General features: G+C 44.0%; 1 protein-coding gene across 50 annotated transcripts in view; it reads left to right on the plus strand.

The window, feature by feature from the left end:
* The first annotated feature begins 2,525 nt into the window (after positions 1-2,525).
* The window catches only part of clasp2 (cytoplasmic linker associated protein 2), a 53,063-nt gene continuing 28,050 nt past the window's right edge, over positions 2,526-27,538 (plus strand). For 47 of the 50 annotated variants that reach the window (XM_054745238.2, XM_015973904.3, XM_054745240.2 and 44 more), the window contains exons 1-8: positions 2,526-3,334; positions 7,019-7,097; positions 10,104-10,207; positions 10,509-10,600; positions 13,239-13,314; positions 13,863-13,960; positions 17,792-17,862; positions 25,320-25,448. In XM_054745238.2, the coding sequence (XP_054601213.2) occupies positions 3,137-3,334; positions 7,019-7,097; positions 10,104-10,207; positions 10,509-10,600; positions 13,239-13,314; positions 13,863-13,960; positions 17,792-17,862; positions 25,320-25,448 (847 nt within the window). In that variant the 5' untranslated portion in view covers positions 2,526-3,136. Of the gene's footprint in view, positions 3,335-7,018; positions 7,098-10,103; positions 10,208-10,508; positions 10,601-13,238; positions 13,315-13,862; positions 13,961-17,245; positions 17,387-17,791; positions 17,863-21,762; positions 21,905-24,505; positions 24,685-25,319; positions 25,449-27,538 lie in introns of those variants that run through there. The other 3 variants (XM_070547536.1, XM_070547537.1, XM_070547535.1) reach the window with 3 other exon arrangements.

Raw genomic sequence — 27,538 nt, forward strand, 5'->3', positions numbered from 1 at the left:
CTTTCCGTCTTGTTCTTTCTTTCTTCCTCTCAAAACAAAACAGATTGTCCGCTCCATAGCTGCCCCCCCACATGCCTCTGATGACCCACCTTTGGGTGTAAAAGACTAAAACCGAACAGCTGAACTAGTATGAACTGTTTTAAAACAAAAAAAAAGATGATAGCATCATGATGGACGACAGCTCCGTGGAGTTTCATCTCGGCCAATCACGCGACACCGCTGTGTGACCATTCTGTGACTCATTCTGCTTTGACCAATAGACTCCGAGCTCGGAGAAAGATAAAACAGGGCCGTGGCGCTTTGGCAACGCCAGCTCTGCTCTGCAGACAAACAGGACTTGTAACATATTTGTTCATCTGGAGGAAAAAAAACCCCACAAAACAACATTTCTGTTGATATTTTGGTTCTGTTTGTACAGAGAATGTTTTGCAACAACAAAGATGTAAACACCTACAGCAACTTCTTCAGAAATGTAAGAAGGGCCAACAAAAACATTATTTTTCCTTTTTTTTTTCAGTGCTTCTTGTAATCGTCCATGCCTGTTTATTCAGAAAAAGGCTCGTCTTTTTTTTTTTTTTTTTTTTTGTATGTAAAAGAAAAACCGTTGCTGTTTCACAAAACAAGGACCTACGATTCAGACCCTGAGGGTCAAAAAGCAGTCTTTTGGCACTAGATGCTTTGGGGACGGGTGGTCTCCTGTGAACTGTGTGGTTATGTTGACTTCTAGGCCCTGATCCGGTCTCATCAGTAGCCCTGTGAACTGTCTCCTACTTGACCACTTAGCCTTTGTTTACATTTCAGATTAGGTTAGCACCACAGACTAACCTGTTTACATCGGCAGGTTTCCGGTCCCACTCACTATTCAGAGTTAGTCTGGATAGTTTAATACACTGATATAACTGGGGCATAGCCATAGGAAGGTGGACTGTGAAGTCCGTTGTCGGGATCCATTGCCGTGTGTATCAGGAAATCAATCAAAGCTATAGATGGTGAAAAAGCATCAAAAGTGAAAATGAATTTATCGAATTGGGCGTGAGATTGTGAGTAAAGGCACCTCAAGTATTTGACAATCACGTGATTTTGTGTATTTGAAAGTTTATTTAGTATAGATTTGTGTAATTGTCCATTTAAATATGCTGTAAGAGATTATGAATTGGCCTATTTTTCCCTATTCTAGCACCAGATTAAATATTTATGAATAGAATGTTACACACCTGAGGAAATCTGACAAGTCATATCATTCTAATTCATTCCAACAATTTTTCTGTTGTCAGTTCAGAACAGAAAGGCGATCCATAGTCACTCGAGAGCCATGGAATCAACAGATTAATTTGCCAAATACTCTTTGAGATCAATAAAGTCTTTATATTTATCTCACCTAGATGACACTTTAAGACGTTCTCCTAGTTATCGAAAAGAAAGCAACCTAGATTATTATCACAAACGCGAGAATTGGAAATATGCGGTGCCAAGTGCTTTAAGACTTAGGAGAACAGGAGGACAATGGATAAAATAGAGTGAGAACAGAAGATCAGGGAAGATTCAGAAGACAAGTATACTTGGTTGACAAGACTGGTTGTGATACTAATGCCCTCAGTTTGACAGCTATTGAACAGTTTTATGTCTAAGAAAATAAAGAAATACGTGAAAATAAATGAATAAATAAAGATTACTAATAGTAAATGTGTTTTTGTCAATATTTCATAGCAAAATGCGGCAGATCACCATCTAGATGTCACTAGAGCGCCGTGTTCCTAGCCGGCATGTCCACATCAACATTTCTTTTTTCTGTCAAAACAAAAAATGGGTTACCTATTAATAATTAATAATACGGTATATTTAACGTCTCTTTCATTTTCTGTTAAATATAGTTTTTCGTGGATCCCAGTACAATTGGTGCAACTTTATTTTTCATCAGGCATCGCTTTGGCTAGCTGTGCGGTGCACCCCGGTAAATAAACTACAGTTAAAGATGTTGTGCCGACAAAAGTACCCCTGCCGTGAAAGGCTACCACAGAAGCGCAGTTCCGAGACCACTAAGTCAAAAGTGACAAAAGTACTTTCTAGTACACATAAAAAATATTACGTAAAATCCCTGGTTTACGATATTCCTATACGATATATAGTGTATTAATGGTAAAGTATGAAGTCACAACACATGACTGGTTAAGGCTTCTCTGTCTAGCCCATTAAAGTGTATTTATAAGTTTATAATCGGATAATTATCTGACTTCACAAGCAGTTTTTTACGTTTTTTATACTTCGTTTTCGCTTTCCACGACGGGTGCTTTTAAGGGGTGCCCAATCCTGGTCCTGGAGGGACGGTATCCTGCATGTTTTAGTTTGAACTCCTGTTTCAACACACCTGATTTCAATCAGCGACTTCTGCAGAGCCCGTTGAGCTGCTGCACAGGCGTTGGGCACCCCTTAACGGGAAGGCACTTTTTCGGCACAACACCCGTTCGGCGCCGCGCAGGCTCGCTCTCAGCCGCTTTCAGCGGTTCTAGTTGGAGCAGTGATTATTCCTGGATTTTAAGAAACACGTTACCGGCGAACTGGAGCGGCAGTCTTGCGGGGATTCGGCACAAATTTCCCGTAAACCGAAGCGCGTAATCATGAAGTAGAGGAGTTACGGAGCTAGGCGACTGAAAGGCCTGCGGATCATCAGTGTTAGCTGGTGATGTTAGCCGATGTGAAGCTATTTGTATGGGTCACTGTGCTAACTAGCCTGATGCTATTTGGTTAGCATAACAGACAGTAACTTGGGACTTTTAGCCTGTGTAGATGTGAATATAATGACAAAACCTGTCGGGTTCGGTTATATAACATTTTTAGAAGTTTTATCGAGTTTTGATTATAATTTGCGCCAAACTTGACTAGCAAAAGCAGCGCGCTACGACTTTTGTCGCAACGTTCAAAGTCGAGCCCTTGGTTTGGATTGGGGAAAAGTGGTCTGTATATTTCTAGCGAGACCTAATCTTGATGATCAAACGCCAGTTAAAACCAGACCAAGGAAAACTCTATTTCTGCTTTTTAACCGGGCTACACTTAACATCCGTGCACACACCGTCCTGCCGACCGTTGTCTCTAGCCTTTGGTCGGCTTTAGTGGCTGGCCCCACGGCACCGAGTGCCCAATGGAGGAGTATGACAACATGGACTATTTTTACCAGCAGGTACTGCAGAAAGACGTTACACGTAGACTGCAGGTCGGACAGGACCTGATAGATTACCTGAACGACCCGCATCGCTCCCCGGACGTTGAGCAGGACAAGCCTCGGCTGGACAAAACCATAGACGAAGTAACGGGATGGGTGAACTCGAGCAACTTCAAGGTGAGACATATTGGCCAGTAACGACGATCTCTTTATGAATGACAGCTGAACTGCTGAGCCTAACACGAGAATATAAGTTAAAACACAGCTCCTATCATCTTGGTTCTGGATGAGGTGATTTAAACCATCTCATTTCCTTCCAGACAGCAGGGAAGGAGCAGAAATCTGTGTTGGCACACAGCCCAGCAGTCTAATCCTGAGCTTTAAGAGAGGGAGACATTTTTAAACATCTTCCATGTGACTGGGTACTTTATCTGGGCATTCCTGTGGGGTTTTGCTGTTTTTATTTCAGTTTAACCCAGACTGATGGTGTCTGTGTGAAGGAGTCGGCAGCAATGACTAGAGGGGGAGGGGCTAGGAGAGTCATTGTTGTGATCCCTGATTTTCTCCATCACTTCCTCTTTTCCAACAGTTTCTGTTAATGTTTTTCTTTTCTTTCTTCTGTCTAGAATCTATAACATGACGTAGTATTTTACTCAGCCAGAGTGTTTCATAACTCTTAACGTAGATTTTGTAGACTTTTACTGTTGATTCAATGGGAATTTCACACAATAAAGGCCTCCTACATTAATTAATGCGTATTAAAGGTTGCAGTCATTAAACACACCCAATCACACATCAAATGTATATCTAACATTCAAAATAACATATTCTAACTACAAGATTATACACTGAAGCATAGCGTGACTTGTCTGCATCAGCTCCATCCCGTGTTTCGATTACCCATTATTTACTTTTATTAAAATCTGAATGGTTCTGTGCATTTTCCATTCAGTAACACAAATGCTCAGATCTTTGCTGCTGGTTGATCCCTTGTCAAAAAAAAAAAAAAAAAAAAACGCAAGAGGAGTTGCCCAGGTGAGGCTGGAATAGGGTGCGATGAGTTGACAGGAAGTGGGAGAGGGGTGCATTAATATGTCTTAATGTAACAGGGCTTTAATTTGTACCGACCCTTTCAATGTGCTTGTGCATGTTCCAGCGGCTCGTCAGGCCTCTATGAAATGTGCAAACACAGGTCATAATAATGCACGCTGCATATATGGACAGCGAGTTGAGGAGATGGCTGCACACTTCCTTCACTGATCTAGAGGTTGATTCTGATACCATGCGGTTCTTCCCTTGCATCTAAAATGTGGGGCATTACTATGCTTGGAGGATGCATATTTTAGGCAGTTTTATTAAAATAAAAATAGCAATCACTCAATAAACTTTACTTGATTTAAATAAGAAAATCCTCTCTAGAGTGTGCAGGCAAGTTTTAAAATTAGAAATGAAATATTAGTAAACAGTCCACACACGGCTATTATTGTAAGTATAATTACAGTTGGTCCATACTTCCTTTTGGAACAATGACTATATTTTGATATTAGTCGTGTGTCTTTTCCTGCTGGAGCTTTGTGGGAAGCAGCTGCAAGAGTTGTATGCCAGTCTGGTTTCCAGGTAGTCTGCTCAGACAATAATCCCAGTCTCCTTTTGGGCATTTTTGTTAGTTCATCATCCGTGGATTAGCGAATAGGAGTACAGTAATCCCTCGTTTATCGCGGTAGATGCGTTCCAGACCTGGCCGCGATAGGTGAAAATCCGCGAAGTAGGGACTCCCAGCATGCCCCTCGCGGGGATTCCCTTCACGTCGCACCTACGTCACAAACCGCGGCTATAAACGGAAGTCGCCTTTCCAGCTCACCACTCAATCATCGTTTCTTCAGATTCATGATAAGAGTTTCCAACCTACCGATCAATCCAACGAACTATCAGCTCATAGCAAGTTATCTTACTTACTTCTGGAAAGCCCGGCATTTCCGTGTCACTTCGTTGACGCTCGAACGCTCGGGGGGTTTCCTAGATCAGCCGGCGTTTCACCGACGCTCTCACTTCCGCGTTTGTGAAACCACTCTCCCTACAAGCTCAACTCCCGAATCCAGCCGCCCTGTCTGACATACAGTACTATATTGAATTATCGTATGATCACATTCTCTTTTTGTGGGTAAAACTCAAGAAAAAATTTTTTACTTGTTTTTTTTTAGTTTTATTACAAAAAGTGCATTTTATGATGAAATTGATGAAAAAAACAAGAATTTCTTGATATTTCGCATAGAAAAATACCGCGAATCAGCGAAAAATACAGCGAATCTGCAAATTCCCCCTGAAAAATGCTCCAAAGAAAAAATCCGCGAAGCAGCGATGAACGAACCGCGAAGTAGCGAGGGATTACTGCAGAACTGCGTGTTCTTTATGAGTTTGGGCCAACATCGTTGAGCATAAAAACAACAAAATCACCCCCCCCCCACCCCCCCCCGCATAGCTGCTAGGTGAAATGAAGTGAATCTTATTGTAATTTAAAGACGCACTTGGCAGTTTTGCCCCTAGTTTCTGTTTAGTAGAACCAAAACGTATCTCCTTGCTGTGCGTTCGTCTTTTTAACACCTTAATCTAACGGCTGAAATGTCTCCCAGCCTTCCTTAGTGTCTACAGGAGCGATTCATCACTGAATTAAACAAATTAGCTTTGTTCATGTCCAGCAGAAAGGACCGGCACTCTGAAGCTGCAAGTGCGGTATTCAGGCCGCAGGGGGTGATGGGTGTCTGAGTGACGTTTCATCAACCCTGTACAGGGTCATTTTAGCCATACTGGCTGAAAACTATTTAAAATGATGAAAACATTACACAGTATACCTTTAACTGGAGTCAGTGTGACAGGAAGTTGCAACAAATGCATTTCCTGTGGATTTGCTTTATTAAACAACAGAAACTTTAAATTAGACGCCACCATACTTCATATTTTTGGGTCGTTGTTGTGATTTGATGAGGGATCCATCTTGGATTATTCCGTACCGTTTTCAACGGGGTTGTAGAAGTTTTAGGGACATTTCTTTTGAGGCAGTTTGAGTCCAGCTTCTCCGGGAACTCGGAGTAAACCCTTCACATGGTATGTGAATTAGCTGCTAATGCTAGCACACGCACCGACCCGGGATCTCACAAAGAACCACTCATATGAAGTCGACATTTCTCAGCTGCACTGAAGATTTAAAAGCTTCCAGTCGAGAATTAAATGATTAAAAAATATTGTTTCGTGAGTCGGACACTCCTCCTTACAGTCCCCACAGCTATATTCAGGATATTTACTGAAGAAAGTGGAAGAATTTTCTACATTTTATCTGCAGGATTTTTCCATCAGTTTTTTCGTCCTTTTCCTCGTAAATGTAGTTAATGCCAGAAAGTCAATTTTTTTCTGCCTCTCCTCCAGTTGGTTCCACCCCCCCCCCCCCAATCTGGAGTCACCTGGTGTTGCTCTTCCTTTTTGACTAAAATAGGGAAAAACCGTTGTCCGCCTCCCCGCAGGACGGCGTCTGGTGAAATAATCTTAACACGGATTTACTTTTGGACCGTTCTTGCCAACAAAAGCATTCCAGGAGCTCTGCACAGCTCGGTGTGGGAATGTGATCCGAATCAGAGCCGCGGTGGAAAAAGTTGATTTGCAGACGCAAATCTGCCTACCCAGTGTTCGGTTTGCCGTTTGTCGTATCTTTTCTTTTTATCAATGTTCTTCACTCCATTGTTGATTCACAGCTTTTGGGAACGTGTCTCGTGGGCACAGTTGAAGCAGAATTATCAGCAGGTTTCATTGGAGTCGAACTTCCCGCAATCTGGATGACCTCTGACCTTATGTGGTTCTTTCACTCTGCAGGTGGCGTTGTTGGGGATGGACATCTGTGGTGCGTTCGTGGATCGGATGGGAGAGCGCTTCAAAGGATACCTTGGCACAGGTGACCCCCCGCCATTCCCATCATGTGCTGCAGTTTTCACGTGCACACACGCTCATGGAGCTGTTTCCAGACTAAAGCATGTGTAAACTCAACCGCATCATAAACACGACTTTATGCTTCACGTGCACGTCTCAACGTTTCGTCTCTCACTTCCACTTTGTGTTTCCTCCGAGTCGAGCCACCGGTTCTGCTGCGCCGCCTCAGCGCCGCCTCCCTTTCTCCTTCATCCTTTTAACTTCTCTGTACCCAGGCCCGATTACACCCCACAACCACGGCTTGTGTAATGACCTTAGAGAGTGAGTGCTGTATCAGATTACATGCTCTGTGTGTGTGTGTGTGTGTGTGTGTGTGTGTGTGTGTTGAGCTGAGTAGGTAGATCCATGGATAATGATCTAAAAAGCAATCACGTATTCCGTTTTTCTGATGCGAGTAAAGAGACCTGTCACACAGCGACTGGTTGTTGGCTCGTCTGTGTTGTGTATTAAGCCGGGCGGACACTGTGCGACTTTTTCACTCGCAGCGTTCAGCTTCAGCTCAAACTGTACGACTTCCTCGCAGGGCAGATCTCACGAGTCGTGTGCTCACACTGTACGTCTGGTAGCAACACGTCGGCCCTAAAATTATGCTAAAAATAGCAGTTTTTACTCAACACGTCAGACTTTTTTATCTTGTTTTGCCTGTTGTCCTTCGGGAGTGCTGCAGGAGGACACACAGGGATTTATGGGGGTTGGATGATGAAAACGAAATAAAGAAAGTGAATCTGTGTTTTGTGATCAGTTTAATTTGACACGAACACGACAAACACGCCTTCTTGACAATCTTTGTGAGTAAAAAAAACGTGTAGAAACAAAAACGAACAGCGTGTGTTATTAGGGAAATAGCGAGCGAGCGGCCGGCGTTGATGCAGGGTTGCGCATGCGCCGTGAGCGGTTCTGATACTTTTTGGGTCGCAGCTGCTCGCAGCGCCGCTTCAACAGTGCGATACCCTCACGAGGGACGAGCGAAATATTAAACACTCCAGAAGTCCGTGCGACCTCACGACTGCTGATCGGCGGCTGGTCACGGGGTGTTAATCGCCTCTCGTAACCCCCGTGTACGCTACACGACGCTCGGCGCAAAACTCGCCCCGACGTCGTGGCTTCTCGCACGACTGGAAAATCGGCTCAAAAAAGTGAAAAAGTCGCACAGTGTCCGCCCGGCTTTACACTTGCCTCCCCTTTTATTGGATAACCCCAAAGGTCAAAGTTCAGTACAGAGAGTATCATTTGGTTGTTACATCAACACACATCATTTCCTGTCCTGTTCTCCTTATAAATAAAAGCATTTATACAATATACAATGTACACATATGTACACCTAAACTGTGCATCAGAGCACAAAACTCAAGTGTGTGTGTGTGTGTGTGTGGGCCTGCTTTAGGTGTCACCAGCTGTCTTTGTAAGTCAGACTGAATCTTGTCACCAGCAAACACGCTGAACCCTGCAGGGATTACTGAGCTCTCCACGCTGCCCGTTTCCAACAATACGCTTTTTATCCCCTCACTGTCGAGGACGGAGCTGTGTGTTATGAAACTGTCTTCATGCTTCGGATCGATGGTAAAATCTTTTTCCTGTCTGAGCCACCGCCCACCATGGAATACCCCGACGTCCATCTCTCTGTGGCTTGGTTCTGTTTTCAGCTCGCTGCTCCACCCTCACGGGGGAGGACCATGACATCATTGAGTATTGATCTACAGCTCTGACATATTGCACAGGGCTGCTAATGGTGTGTGTGTGTGTGTGTGTGTGTTAAGTTGAACCAGAGGTGAAACTTACAGATGCTTCACTGTGGATGAAACATTCATTCATACAGGATGACCGAATGAAATTCAAAGTGCGCAAATCTGCTCTTTGAGTGTTTGTGTTCATTTTTACTACAGCAGATGACGTGTGCAACAATGCCCCTCTGTCATGCTGTAACTTTGAGGCTATTGTCCTTGTTGCCAAGGAGACCAGCTGTTATGGTTGCAAAACATCCATGCACTCAGTTAAAGGGCAGCTTACATCACTGTTGCTCCCTACTGGGGGTGGGGGGGTGGGGGGGGTGTTGAGAGAGAGAGAGAGAGTCAGAGAATTTCTGAGTCAGACCGAAATAATTTGAACTCGGGGTTTAAATTGAAAGCTTTTGTTCTAAAATAAAATGTTTTATTTTATTTTAATTACCTTAAAAGACTCAAAGTCTCTTTTTACACTTTATATTTATTTAATCAGGATCGTTTGTCAAGTCGACGCCAGAAACAATGAAACACAACTTGAATATTAGAGGAACAACAAGGCTTTATTCAACCAGCATTCATACAAGTTATCAATCATGAACGAAACATTTCTCTTACCGTTGCTTATGGGTGGAGAGCTGAACACCCCAGTTAGAAAACGTAATCCATGAACCTCGTCAAATAGAATCCTTCAAACAGCTCTAACAGCTCTGAGCTCTGCTCTGCTCCTTATACATTCCCTGATGTGCGTGCAAAGCTGCACACCTCCACCAGGATTACCTTGATTACATCCTCATGATCACATTATGTTCGGCTCTCCTTGATTACATCCTCATGATAAGTGTGATTGACAAACAGTAGTGATCAATAACTTGTATAAAGCAATTATACAACAGATGACAAGTTCATTTTTATTACAGCTTTTCAAACAATATTTACAAATGAAATCCTCAGAGATGAGAGTATTTTGGTACTTCCAGAGTACTTTTACTGCTGCGTCTCAGACTTTCCTCCTCCTCCTGTATGCTAATGCTAGCTTACTACAGCTGTTATTATTTATTAACTTTCTGTGTCTGGTCTCCACTAACTGCTCATGTGTTGTCTTTTAAAAGGAATCCACTTGGGGGCGGTCTTGGTTGTCTTTCACGGTGAAATCCTGTGGAAATTCACTATCAGCTGTGGCCTAATTGTAGTGTTTCTGATCAGAGTGTGACTCATCTACATCCTCTCTCGTTTTTTTTGTGTGTCTGTAGTGTTGCCAGCTCTGGTGGACAGGCTGGGCGATGCTAAGGATCAGGTCAGGGAGAACAGCCAAGCGCTCATCCTCCGCTGCATGGACCAGACCACGTCCCCCATGGTGAGACACACACACGCAAACCTTATGGCCAGATAATTCACCATGTTGCATAAGTGCATCGCCCTCATATGGCGTGATGAACTAAAGAATAAACAACAGCTCAGATTGGTTATAGCTCTTTGCAACCTGCTTGTTTTGGCTCCCTCATCTGGAAGGTAAAGGAACTGCAGGGTCTGTTCTGTGTTGACACTACAGATACGTTTTAGCCTTCCTGTGTTTTGTAAGCTGCTCAGCTGCTGCTGAGTGGATGTTCGGCTCGACGGCTTTCCTCACTGTCGTCTCATCGTTTCTTCTCCTCCAGTACGTTTGGGAAAGGCTGCTTCCCGGGTTCAAACACAAAAACTTCCGCTCTCGAGAAGGAATCTGCCTGTGTCTCAGCGCCACGCTCGCCACGTGAGTTATTCCTCTTCCCTAAACTATGGGTCGCATCCAGATGAGTGGATTAAAAATGGATGTACTCGATGTTGTGGCAAGTTTCTACAACCTTTCTCGACCTACTTTGGAGAAGAAACATGCGTGGTCTCTGTCTCCAGGAATAATCCTCTTAACTGTTTGTGTGACACTAAGGAAGTAGCACAAGGAAACGGATCCATTCATACAGAAATGTTTGTTTTAGCCCTCAGATCTTCTAGTAAATCTGAGGAAGTGGCATTTTGGTAGGTTTATAAGTCAAAATACTCAAATGCTTGTTTGTCGTAGCTCGTATTTTCTACTTGAAGGTGACACACGGAATCTTGAGTGCTTACATTGATTGCTTTTCCTGGTTTTAGCATGGGTTTGCTAGTGGTAATGTCTTAAGCTGTCACCTGTTACTAATGCTAAGGGTTTTAACTTTGCATGCTTAAAGTGGACAAACATGAAACAAGCAAAACCGCCAAGTGGGCTTTTAATCATGATCTGCGAACATCTCGCCTCTGATTGGCTAACGGTAATATGACTCTACCGCTGCCCACTGCCATCATTCACTCTTCTTTCTTGGGTAAAAAAAATACATCGTCACATACACGTACTTCTGTCAGGTTTCAGCGAGGGGTTTCAGTCACTCATGAAACATGGAAATCAGTCAGAGTAAGGAGAAGGGACTCCTCTTGTTCACAAACCATCTTTGTTCCAGTGTGTTGGTCACGTGTCATCGTTTGACCAATCACAGTCAGAGACAGCACGCTGCAGACGATGAGGCAGAGCGGCACTCGCAGTGAGTGAGTGCGTTGTAGTTCAGGGTATCCGCGGGTCCTTAAAAAGTCTTCAAGTCTTAAATTTGCTTTTCCAAATTTAAGGCCTTAAAAGTCCTTAAAAATGACAAATAATCCTGAAATACAGTTTCCAAAGGTCTTAAATTACCAAAGACCCAATAAACAAAAATCTTTTTCAATAAAAATTTCATGAATTTCTAGTTGGTGTTCAGCATTTTTTTTTACCAGTGTTGCCAACTTAGCGACTTTGTCACCATTTCTAACGACATTTCAGAACCCCTTAACAACTTTTTTTTTTTTAAAGCGCCTAGCGACAAATCTGGTGACATTTCTGACCCCCCTCAGCTACTTTGACAACAACTTTGTAGAAGACTTTACCTGCAGATTAGCGATGCATCTGAAGCGACAGGACCGTCCTTCCTTCCAGAGGATCAGAAAGAAAATGATCTGCGCATGTGTGTGCAGCATGATCACACTACCCCCATTGACCAATCAAACCTTTGGTGGGTTTTCTTTCACAAGTCCATTATTTGAGATAGCCACCAGAGCTACATGAAGGGCGACCGCTCCTTCCGCCATCCTGCCGCATTTCGGCAGCTGAGCTCGACTGGCACTGGCAGGCAGCGTCGCACTCGCGCATGGCTTCTCGCACCACTTGTGGTGCATTCAAGGAACATTGGAACTCTATGATGAGTTCAATAATGTAGCACATTTAAAACTTTTATAAAAAAAAGAATAATACTGTAAGCCAAACACCTCAGGTCATTGGCAGTTTGCATGTAACGTTTCTGAATGCTAAATACAGCCTGCTTCTTTTTACACAAACGTACTAAAAACAACAAAAACAAACAAAAACAAAATGTATATATATTATCTGTTAGGTCAATATATAGCACTGAATCACAACAGAAGAAGGCACTTGAAAACTACAAGAGAAAATTCATTTTAATTCAATCATACATACATTCCTATCAGTTTAATATTTTTGTTTTTACGAGTTCCATTCTCTTCAGACAAAACAGAAATATTCCTTCAATTTTTTTGTGCCATCTGTTTTAAAGGCTGCTGTTTTGTATTCTATGTTTTTTTTAATTTTAATAACATATTAAAAATAAATTAAATTTTTTTTTAAAATAAAATCACGCGGGTTTTATTTGATTTACTCTACAAGACCGGTGACGTCATGACGCAAACCAGATGACGTCATATGCAAATTAGCATGTGACGTCATCTGGAGACATCTAGCGACTTTTGGGGGGAACTTCAGCTACTTTCAGTCAAAAACAGTTGGCAACACTGTTTTTTTACGTAAGCTGTCGGCATAAGCAGAACCGTACACGTTCAGCTGGTTGTGAGAGGGGGCTATTTTTAGATGAGCACATTAGCTGCATTAGCTGGTTAAGCTAGTGGGAGCTTGCACCGTGGGGAAGTGCAAGTTTAATGGTAACTGGGTGGTGAATCCCACGTTCACGACGTGGTGGGCACCGGTTCCAGGCAATAGCTGGAAATTATTGCTTGAATTTAATTTCAAAAATAGTTTAAATTTGGACAAAGTGGTCTTTAAAAATGTATTAAAGTCTTAAATTTGGCTCCCTTAAACCTGCAGATACCCTGTAGTTGTCACCCTGCGAGTTTGCAGGGATGCATGTAGAAGCCTCTCAGGTCACTCTAATTGTCACGAATGCCGTTGGCGTTTTGTCGCTAGCCCAGCGAGATACTGACTGTTTTTATTAGATCTGAGGAGGAGGAGTTATAGCTCCAAATATAAATGTCATGGAACCCAAGTCCAGTGTTTCTACTCGTAATCTTCACCTTTGCTCTTCTTGTCTTTATCTCAGGTATGGATCTCAGCCTCTCAGTCTCAGTAAATTAGTTCCACATCTTTGCACTCTGACTGAAGACCAGAATCCACAGGTAGGACACACATCGTCTGTTCAGATTTATTATAACATTCCTGCCAAATTCTCCTAAAGTTTGATTTATTTTGTTGTATTTTTTTCTAACTGAGCCTGTGCTCTCAGCAACCAGAGTGTTAGCAGTCATCTCCTGTTAGCTCTGCTGTTATTACTGTTATTAGCCCCCCCCCCCCCCCCCCCCTACTGTGCTTCATTGCCGATGAGCACCCACACGGGCATTAACCCACACAGCAGCTCTGAAAGTGTGAACTAGAGAGGCTGGTTGCACCAAAAGGCAGAGTTCTGCTTCCGTCTTCTACCCAATCCTTCGCTCCTCAAATACCGTCCGGACCAATCGGCAAGCTCGGCTTCTTCAGTTACCGAGAATCCTGTTGCAGCATTCAGCTAGCCAATCAGGGGAGAGTCTGAATCTGCACGGCATTATTAAATAATAATGATTGTTGATGTTTACAAATCTGTTCACTGACTAAAAGATCCTGTCGTGTTTACGTGGTGTGAGTGTGACGGTGCTGGGTTATTAAACCGGTCCGTGTCTGCTGGCTGTAGGTACGCGAGGCCTCCATCACAGCGCTGGTGGATGTTTATCGTCACGTTGGGGAGCGAGTCCGAGCAGACCTGGGAAAAAGAGGACTTCCAGCTGCACGGTAGAGTTATGCACTTTGTGTAGTTGTGTGTGCAAGTTGTGTGTGTTTTCAGTTGTGTGTCGTGTGGCCTTGGCACTCATTCTGTCCCAGGCCACACCATGCACCGCTCTGCTCCTCACAAACACAGAAACACTTTCAGTCGGAGCACAATGCTGTTCGGTTGAGAGAAGAGGGTGGGAGGGGGCGGCGCGGGTACAAAGGCAAGGATGAAAAGAGAAAATATCTGTGTTCAGAGAGGATTTGTCCTTTTTTGGGGGGGGGGGGGGGGGGGGGGGGGGCTTCCTTTAACAAAGTTGTTTCAAAGTGTCCCAGAGTTTAAGACCACATCTACCCTGTTGGTGTTGAGTAAAGGCAGCTCGGCGTGTCAAAAGTACCAAAAAGTCTGAGCCTCCGACCTGCTTTCCTGCATGAATGAATTATGTTGTAATGATTGTGGAGAAGCGGTTTGTTCTGAGAAGAGCTGGTTTGACAGGTCACTAGCTTAAACACGCCAGTTTGAATTAGCATGTCCCGACCCACTTCTACGTTGGCAATATATAAATGTTGGTCACTGCATTGCTAACTGCAGAAAAATGCTAGTCTGAGCTACTGCTAATGCTACTCTGGGCTACTGCTAATGCTAGTCTGGGCTAAGTATTTAATAATGCAGTTAGGGATGGGTACCGAATTCGGTACTTACCGACCGAATTCCACAGTACCGACCGAGCACCGATTCACTTCATTTGAAACGGTGCCTCGTTTCGGTACCCGTCCTTCACAACGAGAACTTGCCTAGACAGCTGCGCATGCGCAAGAGCGTTATGTCGTCGGTCGCTGTGAGCGAGTAGTAAACAGAGCAGCTCCGGTAGGTAAATAAAATGTTTAAGATAACGTTAGCTTGATTTGTTAGCTTCCGTTTCACTAATGGTGCGTTCGCTTTCTCCTCGGAACTCCGAAATTCCGACTAGAAGAACATGAACGCGCTCTAAAGTTTGGCTTCACTTTACTAAATGTGACGGGTGATTGGGTGAAGATGAAACCAGTGACGACGATTTAAGTGTGAGGCATCATCGTTTTAATCTGCTCCAGCAGTTAAATAAACTGTTTAAGATAACGTTAGCTTGATATGTTAGCTTCCATTGCTACCGTTGTTATCAGCTAATGGTGCGTTCGCTTTCTCCTCGGAAATTCTAACTTCCCAGTAGGAAAAATCAATTGAAAAAGGACGGCAAAAGGAATGAAGACACACAGTAAATTTTGTTCACAGTAAAGATGTTTGCTTCAGTTTAATTATCAGCTCATAAAACTACAAGGACGATGTTAAAATACAAACAGTTGAATGTTATTTATCGTGAAATTTATCAAATATGGTTATATATTGAGAAAAAAATATACTTAATTATAAAAGAGAATTAAAAATATTAAACACTCAAAATAATCGAAAATTAGTACAGTTAAGTACCGGTATCGATTCGTAGGTACCGGGATTAGTACCGGATCGATTCAGATGTCAAAGGTACCCATCCCTAGGTGCAGGTGAAAAGATGCTAGTCTAGGCTACTTCTTACACTAGCCCAAGCTACTTCTAACGCTTACTCGACTGCTGATTCTAGCCCAAGTTACTGTTAATGTTAGCGCAAGCTACTGCTGAGGCTAGCCTGAGCTAATGCTAACGCTGGCTCTAGCTACTGCCAACGCTAGATTGAGCTGCTGCTAATGTCCTTGTCAAATGAGAAGTGAACAACAAAGACGAATGTCGAGGCACACTTACTGAGTTACTAGCTTCAACCACAGTCATCGAGCTCTCGGGGTAAACCAGTTAGCCCACAGTTTGTTTAATATTCATGTCTTACTCGAGTGGGCGGGGCTAACCAGTCTTTCTAATGTAGGGCTTTATTATGGGCTTGCGTTTGGCCCTTTATCAGGGCTCCCGGGCCATTTTAAGCCCCAACAAAGTTTCATAAGGTAGATCGTGGCTCAGAGAGCAGTTTCTTCCTTTCTGCCCTCTTCCTCCCATGCAGGGCACCGAGCTGCAGTCAGCGTTGTGTGCTGACTGCTCAGCATGAGTTGTGCGTCTGTGAATGCTGGCTGTGTCCATGTGTCATGTGTTCAGCATATTAAGCCTGTCTGTCTCCGTTGTGAATGCTCTGTCTGCGTTTGTGGGATTCATGCACGCTGGCATGTTTGACTCTGGATAAATAAAGAAACCACACAGATCCAGGTCTGCAATCGCAGCTCCCTTTGGATTTTTTTAGAGGAAGTTGCAGCCAAACATAACTCTCCTCTCATTCTTTAAGTCTGAATATTTATGTTGGTGTAAAGTTTCAGGATTGCTGCCAGACTCTTACTAACCAGATCACACATCATTTCTGTTCAGATTATGGAACAAAACGATGGTTTAATAATACGGGAATGTTGGCTGAGAGGCTTGGGGTTAAAGGTGGAAGTTTGAGGATTGTGACAAAGGAATTTGGGCCCGTGCTTAACTTTTGTTGATGTGCAGAGACTAAATGCAGAATTGGCCCCGTGCCACTTGTTTGTGTTTTTAAACGGCACCCCCGGCATGCCAGAGTCGGTGTTTAAAGTGACTTTTACACGCTTTGCTTGGGATCGCTTAAGCTGCTGTCTCGGCTTCATCGGTGGCGCCAAAACCAGAGCGGTCGTGCCTTCGACCTGCTCCAGGTCAGACCTAACCCAGTGTTTGACTTGACCGGGATTTTTAGAGTCACTGAACTCGAATCGTGGTTTCGTCGTCTCTGATGCAGATCACCCTTTTCCCATCCAATGTCCCAGAATAAGGTCCTTTAGCGAGGGAATACGGAGGAGGAGTTTATAAGTGGGGTGAGAGGGGAAGGTGTAGAGGGGGGAGGAGCTGCTTCTTCTGGCTGCTGCTGGCTGCACGGCCCCTCCCCCCTCTGTTAGACATGTTTGTGTGTCTGGCTCTGAAGAGGAGGTTATGTAAAGGGTAACGGAGTCTCTTCTCCACCTTTTACATCAGTTGTCACACAAAGACCCTGGCTGGGATCCATCTCTGGGTTTTGTAATACATTTCCACGCTTCCAGTATGAACCTGACAGTAGGCAGTGCCTCAGCGCATGTCTGTGGTCATGCTTAGGTCTCTTGGCGTTTGGCTCCCTCTCTACTTCCCTCCCTCCCTTCCTCCCTCCCCTCTCCCTCTAAGGCGCTGCACCATGTTGGATACAAAGAGCTGAGGACCAGTGTGTGTCACTAGCATGGGGGGTTAATGCAATGCTGCGCAGCAACCTATTAATCAGCCCTCCGGGACGTGCAGAGCTGAGGACTAAATGCAAGCTTTACCAAGCAGAAAACCAAAATGTGGATGAAAGGAACTTAAACGCGCAGCTGAGGAGCCAGTCACAACGCTAATCGTCGCTCATCGGGAGCGGTGTGGTGCTTTTGGATCCTGGAAGGCAGAAAGGAGGACAGGTAGAGGGCTGGGTGCTGTTTGGGGTCTGCTCACATTCATGGCTAACCTTGTGGAGAGGAGAGGACACATCAGCGGATGTTCCTGGACACGCGTCCTCGCCTCCACGGGGTTTAGATGGATGTGTGGATGTTTGTACCAGATCTAGCCTGCGATCGTGTCTCCGTCTGACGTTTGAAGGGCTCTCGTTTTCTCCTCCTAAAGTGTGACTGTCATAATAGACACACCCACCCCCGAGAGCCCGGCGGTCCACATGCTGCCGCTGATGACGTTCTCACCCGGGATTCACAGCAGCTTTATGTTTATCTGTAACAAAGCTCACCGTGTGACTCTTTATTTCAGTCTTGTTTTGATGATTCCTGATTTTCTGTTTCATCAACGCATCTTTGATTTTCTCTAACCCACAGGTTACAGACGATATTCGCTCGCTTTGATGAAGCCTTGAACTCAGGCAACATGGCTCTCAGCCCGAGTCACGGTCAGTGCCACCGCGTTGTGTGTGTGTGTGTGTGTGTGTGTGTGTGTGTGTGTGTGTGTGTGTGTGTGTGTGTGTGTGTGTGTGTGTGTGTGTGTGTGTGTGTGTGTGTGTGTGTGTGTGAGATGGGTGGAGGGAGTCTTCTGTGTATCTAAATGAACATATGCTCTGGTGGTTGTGTCTGTTGCTACGACCTCTCGTGAGAGGAGCTAACAGGATTAATGGTGTGTGTGTGTGTGTGTGTGTGTGTGTGTGTGTGTGTGTGTGTGTGTGTGCGCGCGTGCGCGATTTCTGACAGATCCTGAGCTCAGAGCTGCTCATACTAAGATTGCAGAATCTTCTGACCTTTACATTTATGTTTATCTTTGTAAACTTCTGCTCTAATTGCCTTTTTTTGCTTAATTCCTTTGAGTTTTTGCTGTATTCTATTTGTATTTAAGATTTAATTCCTTAAAAATACATCGGAAGTAGAGGAAGTAGATTAGAGATCAACCGATATTGGATACCGAAGCCAATATGTGCTGCCGATTTTTCTGGGCTGACTTTTTTGGCCAATTTCTAGACGTTTTCCACCTTATTTTCTACTAAAATGTCTCTAATAACATCAGTTGATGCTCAAAATCTCTGAAGCTGAATCAGTTTTTGAACTCTGAAATTAACTAAATGTTAAATCTTAGCTGTGTGCACTGCTCAGTATTAAAATCAGACAGTTAAATAAAGTAAATTTAGATAATTTATTATGCAGATGTAACTAGTGAACATAAAATACATTTAAAGAGCAAGTCACCCCCTGCCATATTCTTACTCAACTTCCACTTCCTGTTTGAAAAATGCAACAAATGCTGTTGCCTAGCAGACTGAGAGGGCGGAGCCACTAACAAATACACACACTCAAGACATTGTGACATCATAATGTGCCATCTAACATCATAATGTACCTCTTAGCCAATAGCGATGGCAGATTTAAATTCAAATGCAGTGCTGAGCTTTTGCCTGACGACGGTGCATTGCTGACAGTTTTAGGCAGATTATTTAAACTTTAACTAAGATTAACTAAAGTGCCAAATTATTGACTGAACGTGTCTACAGAGCAATTAGACACTCATTTATATAGTTTATCAACAAACGAAGTTGATTTGAGGGTGACTTGCTCTTTAAATTAAATTCTGCAGCAGCACCGAGCTGCCCGAGAATGTGCCTGACTCTAATTCGACTTTACCAAGGCCAAATATCGGCTGATGCCGATTTTAAATATCGACCCGATATATCGGTCTACCCCTAATGGAAGTATATTTCCACACTTATTGGAAACAGATTTTTTCCCCATACTGGGAGAGCTTTGGTGTTTGTTTATAAATGACATAAAACTGTAGAACACACACTGACCCGAAGCTAAGCTAATGTGGAAACATGAATGCGGCTAAAGCGAGACACTCGTTTAAAAGACAAACGTTAGATGGGCTTTTGGTTTCGGGACATTTCAAACTTATCAGGACAATTTAAGGAAAACACTCGAGAGAAACTTTCTGCGCCAAAAGACTTCCTGTTAATATGCCCTTGTAGTTGTTTGTTACGCTTGATCGTAGAATGGTTGTTGCAGTCAGGTTAAAAGGCCTGGGAGTTTATTTTGTAGTAACATTATTCCCGAATCACCTGCATTTCCCATTGGATGAATGTTTAAAGCTTCCAGTCGAGCCTAACTCCGGTTTTCCATCAGGAGTGAGACTTTTGTGAAGCACGATACGCAGCAGATATTTTCCGTTCTAGTCGATGGGTTTGTTTCCGGTCGCAGCGTTGCAGAGCGTCTCAGGCGTGGTGTAGCATTGTGTCACTTTGCTAAATTTAAGCTTCGGCCTCTTTTATTTATTTTTTTTATTTATTTTTTTACACGCTTTGCTTCCAGAATGTTTAAAATGGAGGTAAAGAAAGAAACCAGAAAATAAATCAGACCCTTTGTATTAATGGGTCTTTCTTCCTCCGTGCTTGTTGTTTTGTAAATTGACAAAATCACGTGTGATCTTCCAGTTCTCCTGTGATTTGGGGGGACCTGATACGTAGAATGCATTAAAGACTAAGTTCACTAATTCCTCCAACATGTGCTGTTGTGTGTAGCATAAATAATTGCCTTGTGAGTCGATCTCTGAGGGTAAAAAAGCTCTGGTGCTCCTGCTTCAGGAAGTAGAAGTTAGCCAGAGTTGAGGGGAGCTGATGACGGCAGGATTTGCAGTCTTACTTCCTGATTTTTGGACTTCTCAGCTCTGATTGGATACAGCGACAACTAGGGATGCAACGATACCCGTTCTCGATCCCTGCTCTGTCTTCTGGATCCCCAGTGAGTCGTGGAGGATGGCTGCTTATACTGAGCCAGGATCCTCTGGAGGTTTCTTCCTGTTAAAAGGGAGTTTTCCTCTCCACTGTTGCTAAATGCTTGCTTAGTATCGACCCTTTGCACCGACGTCACCTAATCACGTGGGTCCACCATGGTGGACGGCAAAAGCATGTAAACAGTGAGCGGCATGAGTAGTAAACAAAGGGAAAAGTAGAGCCTGAAATTGTTTTTGCGATCAAAACAAAAACGAAACTCCTCCAGCGTTCCTTCCACTAGTTCATGCCCAGTTCAGTTATCAGAAGAAGTAGCGCAGCTAGCGTTATGTTAACTAGCTTACCAACGTTAGCTTACGTTCTCTCTGCAGCTGTTCACCGATGTAAACATGTTGCTGACTTTGCCTAAATTCACCCCGCTGGATTTATAACATTGTTATAAACAGCGTTTCACTTCACACCAAAGCTGATTTTTAAAAAGTCCAGATCCCTACCAGCTTCTGTTGCTGGTGGTGGTACCGGGTTCAGCTGCTGCTCTCACACCGGAATGAGATCTGTGAACGCAGACGCTCGTATAAATAAATAACGTAATTTTAACACGCGTAATTACACATCGGAGCTTTAATATTGTTGATAATTGTCTCGCTTTGCTCTACAGAGGGACGGAGCGCAGCCTCCGTGGTGAAATACCCGTCCATCAGGATTATCAATGACTAGTGTAAACGCATCACATTTATCCCTGTCCCCGTCTTCCTCGTGAAATAAATGAACGTTAATCTTACCCGGTAAAAACACGTTCGCTGCTAATCCGAGGCCTGCTAGTCCGCTTGATTGATCGCTGCAGTTCATTTCCGTCCTCAGTCTCCGTCAAAGTTATTAAAACAACAAAACGAGTTGAGTTTACGTCCTCGTCTGTTAGTGCAGCCGACCACGCAGCAAGCTAAAACCCGTTTTACTGTCAAATCAGCTAAATAAAAGCCTTAAAAGGCTACAAACTGGCTTGTTTTCACTAGCTTCACTGGAGTTTCAACGGGTGTAAACGGTCTTTTTGCCGTCCATCATGGCGAAGGGGGCGGTCACATGAGTGGCGCGACGTCACGTGCAAAGGGTCAATAAGGGTTGCTGTAAAGACTCTGACACTAGTCAGTGACTCGATGCCACCTGCTGGGTTCCTTATATAGGAAACGTTTTTCTGATTGGCTTAATGAACTGACCTGCATTGGAATGTTTATTATGTGAAGTTCCTCGAGACGACTCTTGTCGTGATTTGGCGCTTTATAAATAAACTTGAATTGAGTTGAATCTACTTGATGCAGATGGGGTGACACGATAAAGATGATCTGTGTTTTTGAGTGTAAAAACTCACCAAAACAACTGATTATTTAAAGCGTGAGAACGCGGCGTACCTAACTCTCGCTAACCTCTTGAGTTCTGGACTCAAACTCTCTCCGTATGCCAAAACACACACGAGCGTTTTAGGCCAACTCCTCCTCGCTTAGTGAAGGGAAGGGAAGGGAAGGAGGAGAGAGGAAACTGACAGGAGTAGAGTCAGAGCGCTGTGCCTATCACCGCCTCCCCCCGATTCACCACGACAGAAACGGAGAGACTGAATAAACAAGAGAGGAGGAGGTGGAGGGGAAAACAAATGGAAGTTAGTGGCCAGAAGGACCGAAGCAAACTTGGAGCTTTCACTCATTACGCTTGACTATGGAAGTTGGGAATGGTAAGTCTGTTTAATCTGAGGATGTTGGCACCAGACTAAAGCTCGTCAGTCTGCGGTTTTAGACTGAAATCAGATTAAACTTCCATGTACTCTCACCCCGATGCTGCTAGCTGGGATCTGGATTAAAGAATGTCTTTTTACTTCAACGGTAAGAAACTCGTGTAAATGTGAGAAATGTTGAGTTCAGCTCAGGTGAATAAGGGCTTGTTATCATGCACGCTCACACACACACACACACACACACACACACACACACACACACACACACACACACACACACACACACACACACACACACCGTTAGAGTTGTGTGTTACAGAATAAGACACGGTCTCGTTGACATGCTCATTCAGCTTCAGCGCACAGTCTGCTCTGCAAAGGAGGCCATGACCCTGTTTCCAGGCTAGACCTGTCGCTGTAGGAAAGCTTTCCTCTTTAAATGTTGTGGAGCATCCCTCCTCCTCCACGACCAGAACCAGAACTTTTCTTATTCATAAGATCGGCTGGAGATGGAGTAGTTTGTCCGGTGTTGTCTTTCCAGAATCGTCAATTCAGTTCGGTTAATTTATATGGCGACAACAATCGTCTCAAGTCATTTCACAAAGTAAACATTCCAATCAGACATCATTAAACGATTTGTCTCCTCTAGGATGTTTTTTTTTCTAAGTGGAAAAGATGCTTTAATTTGGAGAAATCACTTAATAAAAGTGGATTTTATTTTACAAGATTACAAACATTTTTAAAAACTACATCGTTAACCTTTTGGTTTTGGTTCAATTCAAGTTTTAATCCCAGCCTCTGCAGAGTTACTCATCATGTTCTTCCCCCCTCGTCTGGTTGTCCTTGTCACATGATCACTGAGTAGTCAGACCGTTTTCTGTGTCATCTTTTGCTCGGGAGTCTGCACAGTGTCACATGGTGTCGGGCTGGATTTTGTGACCCTGCAGAAACGTGAGCTGTCCGCGTTGTGAGTTTAATTCCCCGGAAGGCGCTTTGTTGTGCACGTGCTGGTGTTCTGCAGCAGAAAACGGCGATTACACGTAATTATGTTTGCAAACTAACATGAACAGATTCTTGGTGAACATGAAAGCAATGGGAGTTCTGCAAAGCATCGCACAGAAACACGAAGTAAGAAAGACGTCAAGTTTAAACTTATAAAAATGTGAGCGGTGACTCGGTGCTGCCATCGTGTCAAAACCAGAGGAAATTTGTGTCGATGGTGATTAATCTCCACCTTCATGTCCGTTTGTCTGCATCGTGGTCAGAATATGAAGTTTTCTCCACTTCCTTCAGATTCTCACTTAATCTGGAGTAACGGGGATTCGGCAGACGTCTGATTTAAACGTTTTTGAAACATCAGATCAAAATGTTTCATTTGCTGTCCTCCTGAAGTGGAGAGATGAGAGAATCTTGCCTTGGAGTTTCCATGGCAACGCCGCCTGGTACTCTGTGGAGCTGGTGTGTGTGTGTGTGTGTGTGTGTGCATGTTCGTTCGGACCTACTTGATGTTTGTTTTCCTACTGATGTAAGACCCGACCATGTTGGTAAACAAAAACACAAACGGGTTTAATAGGTAAACTAGCTTAAAGATGCTAGCTAATGCCACTTGGTTTACTAAACACCTCCACTCATTTTTCTGCCACTTGTTTCTTAGATGCTTGCCTCCACACGTCACCATGGCAACAGCATGCATGCTAACTTCCCTACGAGGGATTCTCTCTCTTCCTCCCTCCCTGCTGCTGTTGCTCTGCCCCTCACCCAGACGCGTCCTCCCATGAGATCTGACTAGACTCAAGCTAGAGGTGCTAATCACGTTAGCTGGGATGCTAATCGGTACATGGTAATGGAGTATCGATAATGGACCCATGGGGCTTGCAGTGTGCTGAATTATAATTCTAGGATTGATTTAAGGTTGTTGTTGTTTTTTTGGTCTAATTTTGCTTTAGAAAATAATTGAGAACCACTGATTTAATGAAACCTTTTTAAAAAGGCTAAAAGCAGGTAAATATGTGATAACAGATAAAGTTTTAGGCCAAAAATCTTCACATTTGAATCCTCCTACTAGAGGATTTAAGCCACCAATATAAAATGGTGAATTTCAGCAACAAAACGATGAATCGAATCCCAGCTGAGACAAAACAAAGGAGGGTCAAAGCCTCAGCGGGGCGTGGCCGGACTCCCAAAGTCATCCCACCTCATTTACTGCTTCTTCACCTTTTGTTCCTTTTGTTTACTCAAGGAAACTTCAGGCATATATTTGTTTATGTAAACAGATGAAATTGATATAAAAATTAGGTAGGATGGCTACAAGGTGGAAGGGGGGGGGGGGTGATGTCAGCGATAATGAGTGCACGTTAGCTTGGTCTGGTGGTGACAGAGAAGCTCTTTTAATATTCCTTGTGTGTGTGTGTGTGTTCATTCTCAACCATCACGCTGTGAAAGGCCTGCCTCCGCACTGGCTGCAACACCATGATGTCACCTCCCCTCTGATTGGCCGCAAGGCTGCTGAGAGGAGGAGGAGAGAGGCTGGGAAGTGGAAGAGGGAGGGATAGAAGTCAGAGGAGAGAAAGGAAAATGCCGGCACCAATATGGGTGGAGGGGGGGTTCTCTTTTCGATGGTGACGTGCGTGTGAATTGTGTCCACGGCCCTGGCTGCACTATGAAGTGTGTATGAGATGTGTGGATCTGTTTCGGGGTGCGGATTGGAGAAGAGTGGGGACCCTAAATACCACGCCCTTCCAGAAGCATGAGGCGACTTATCTGCCAGCGGATCTGTGACTGTGAGTGCAGGTGTGTGTGTGTGTGTGTGTGTGTGTGTGTTTAATTTCCTAGTAGATCTTCTGTGTTTACCTTAACATTTACTCACCAAGACACAGTAGAGCCTCCCAAAGGACTAGATAATCTGGCGTATGCTTGCGCTCACACATGTATCTGAGTTTTTGGTGTGTGTGTGCGTGTGTGTGTGTGTGTGTGCGTGTGTGTGTGAGCTGAGCTGATGTATGTGTCAGTGTGCAGGGAGGTGGCTTTAGCGCATTTCTCCATGGCTGGTTGTTGGAGCGATCAGAGCGCAGGTGCATTCCCATGCCTGCCAACAGTTTGATCTCTAGTCGTCTTTGTGTGTGTCCTCGCCTCTTGTGCACCATCGTTGTTCCGAAAGCGTCTCGAGTTTCAGCTTTTCAGCCCGGAACCTTTTCTGCTAACGTGCACTAAAAGAATTTAGCTCCAGAGGGTTCTGGCTGTCACCAGTTGCGTGGTTGGACATACTGAGCAGGCTTTAGAGTGTTAGTTCTTTTACTCTACAACCTCAAAAACACATGTTTAACTCTTTAATTATTACATTTTAAACTGATTAAACATAAAGATCAAAGCTACTCCTGTGCAGATGGTGATGCTGTCTCCTGTCCCGACTCCTCAGATCGTAGTTTTGAAGACAACGACAGCGTGGACGGACGCTCCTCCTCGGGGTTCAAGGTTCCCAAAGTTCCCAAGAAGCCTGCAGAGACGTCTGCCGCACGCCGGCCCAGCGCCACCGGCAGCAAGCTAGGTATCTCATTCATCTTTACTCACACCTAACACCCAGATTCAGTTTGGGTCTTATGGTTTTAAAAAGCTCCAAAGTGGTGTTTTCCATTTTGGTTGTGCAGAAGTTGGTTTACATAACTTGTAGCTTCGGATTTAGTTTGGAGATTCCTGCTAAAGGATCTCTGACAGCAGTGTCGGAATAAAGGCAAACAAATCAAGTCAAACTTTATTTATACAGCACTTAATCCTACAATGCATGTAACTCAAGGTGCTTAACAAATTAAAAAGGCCCTGCGTACCCACATTCCCTCCCATTCCCAGAATTTTAAAACAGTCCGAGAATAAAAACCCTTTCACAACACTCACCCTCCGGCGCGCACACACGCACCCCACCCCACCCCCCAATGGAAAAAAACACAATAGACGAATGAGTTCAGATGAGCCAGACCAGCTAAGATAAGGAAACGCCATCAGGGGAGCCATCCGCCCCGACAGCAGCAGATCCACAGCAGCGGCCGAGGCACCGACACAGGGCGCCCAGGGCAGGGAGGGCAGAGACCCCCACCTCCACCCAGGCACACCTGGAAAGCACCCAGGCCGCCACAGCCGACCACCGCCCCCGGGGCAGAGGGCTCCCACAGAGGAAACACTGGAAAAAGGTTAAATTAAGGTTAAAATATGAAATGATGAGAGCTAAAATGAGAATTGTAATATAAAAAGTTATATAGATATTAAAATAATGTTGATCATAAATCTATGGTTTAAAAAAATGTATAAAATCAATAAATCTATATATATATATACATAAAAACTGTTTTAAAAAAGAATACATAAAATAAATAAATAACCTAACTTATTTCTTTAAAAAGTGATGGTAATCAGTTAAAAGCTAAGCTAAAAAGATGGGTCTTGAGCCTGTTTCTAAAAACATGAACGTTCTCTGCGGCCCTGAGGTCCCCTGGCAGCTCGTTCCAGAGGCGAGGTCCATAGTACTGGAAGGACGCCTCGCCTCGCAAACACCTGTGTGGATGTGGGTTGGTCTGCAGGTGATCTTTTTACTGCTCCTTGCGGAAGACCACAGAGGAAGGACGAGGTTAAGAACGGGGGAAGTACTGCCACCTACAGGTCTGGCATGTCCTTAACAACGTATTTATCCGGGTACGTGTGGACAGAGTTTTTTTTTTAAACGAGGTGGTGTGGATGCAAGTTTTTGGAGGGGCGGATATTTGTTTTTAAAAAAAAAAACCAGCTACGTGTGGACAAGGCCCAAGTCTGGCTCTTAACCCACTGTGGTATCTTCATCCAGATGTCAAAGAAAACGACTCGTCTGGACTTTGCCACGGATTTTTATTGGCAGGGTTCAAACGCTGAGTCAGAGATGTAGCAGAGCATCAGCAGCTCTGGTTACAGAAACAGGAAGTGTCGATGCTGAAGATTTGGTCGTTCTTTTGGAAGGACCTGACGAAAGCATTTCAAACAGGAAAGCTTTTCGTTTTGATCAACTCAATCTTGTTGGTTTTTTCCATTTGTGGGTTGATTTTCTTGTGCTTTTATAAAACATGCATCCATGATTGTTCTATTGTCTGCATTTAAATGACAGCACACACCCCCACACACACGCGCAGCTCTCACACAGATCAGAAGAACTGTGAGAAAGCCTCAATCTCCTTTTATCCCAGCCTCCTCTCCTCACGTGTGCAGATGCTTTCATGATTTTATTATTCTCTTCCTCTTCGATCGCTCTCACCTCTGCTTCCTGAGTGAGGAGTAGTAGAAAGTGTGACCCACCAGACCCAGAGACATGTGACTGACGCTCATCAGAAACCCCACTAGCAACGTTATCCGCCACCTATGACTTGGTGTTTCTAAGCAAGCTTTAAAATTCAGTTTAGATGTTCTTTGCCTTTATTTAAATATTTTTTTTTCATGTCAGCCTTTTTTAAGTTCTATTTGTTTTGATATCTCAGCTAGGGTTGTCACGGTGTGAAAATGTAACCTCACGGTTATTGTGACCAAAATTATCACGGTTTTCGGTATTATTGCGGTATTTTTTAAAAAGTGTTACATTTTCAGACAACTACATAAACCCTGTATATCAGGAAAATATTGTCT

The sequence above is a fragment of the Nothobranchius furzeri genome, chromosome 19 (genome assembly GCF_043380555.1).
Source record: "Nothobranchius furzeri strain GRZ-AD chromosome 19, NfurGRZ-RIMD1, whole genome shotgun sequence".
NCBI lineage: Eukaryota > Metazoa > Chordata > Actinopteri > Cyprinodontiformes > Nothobranchiidae > Nothobranchius > Nothobranchius furzeri.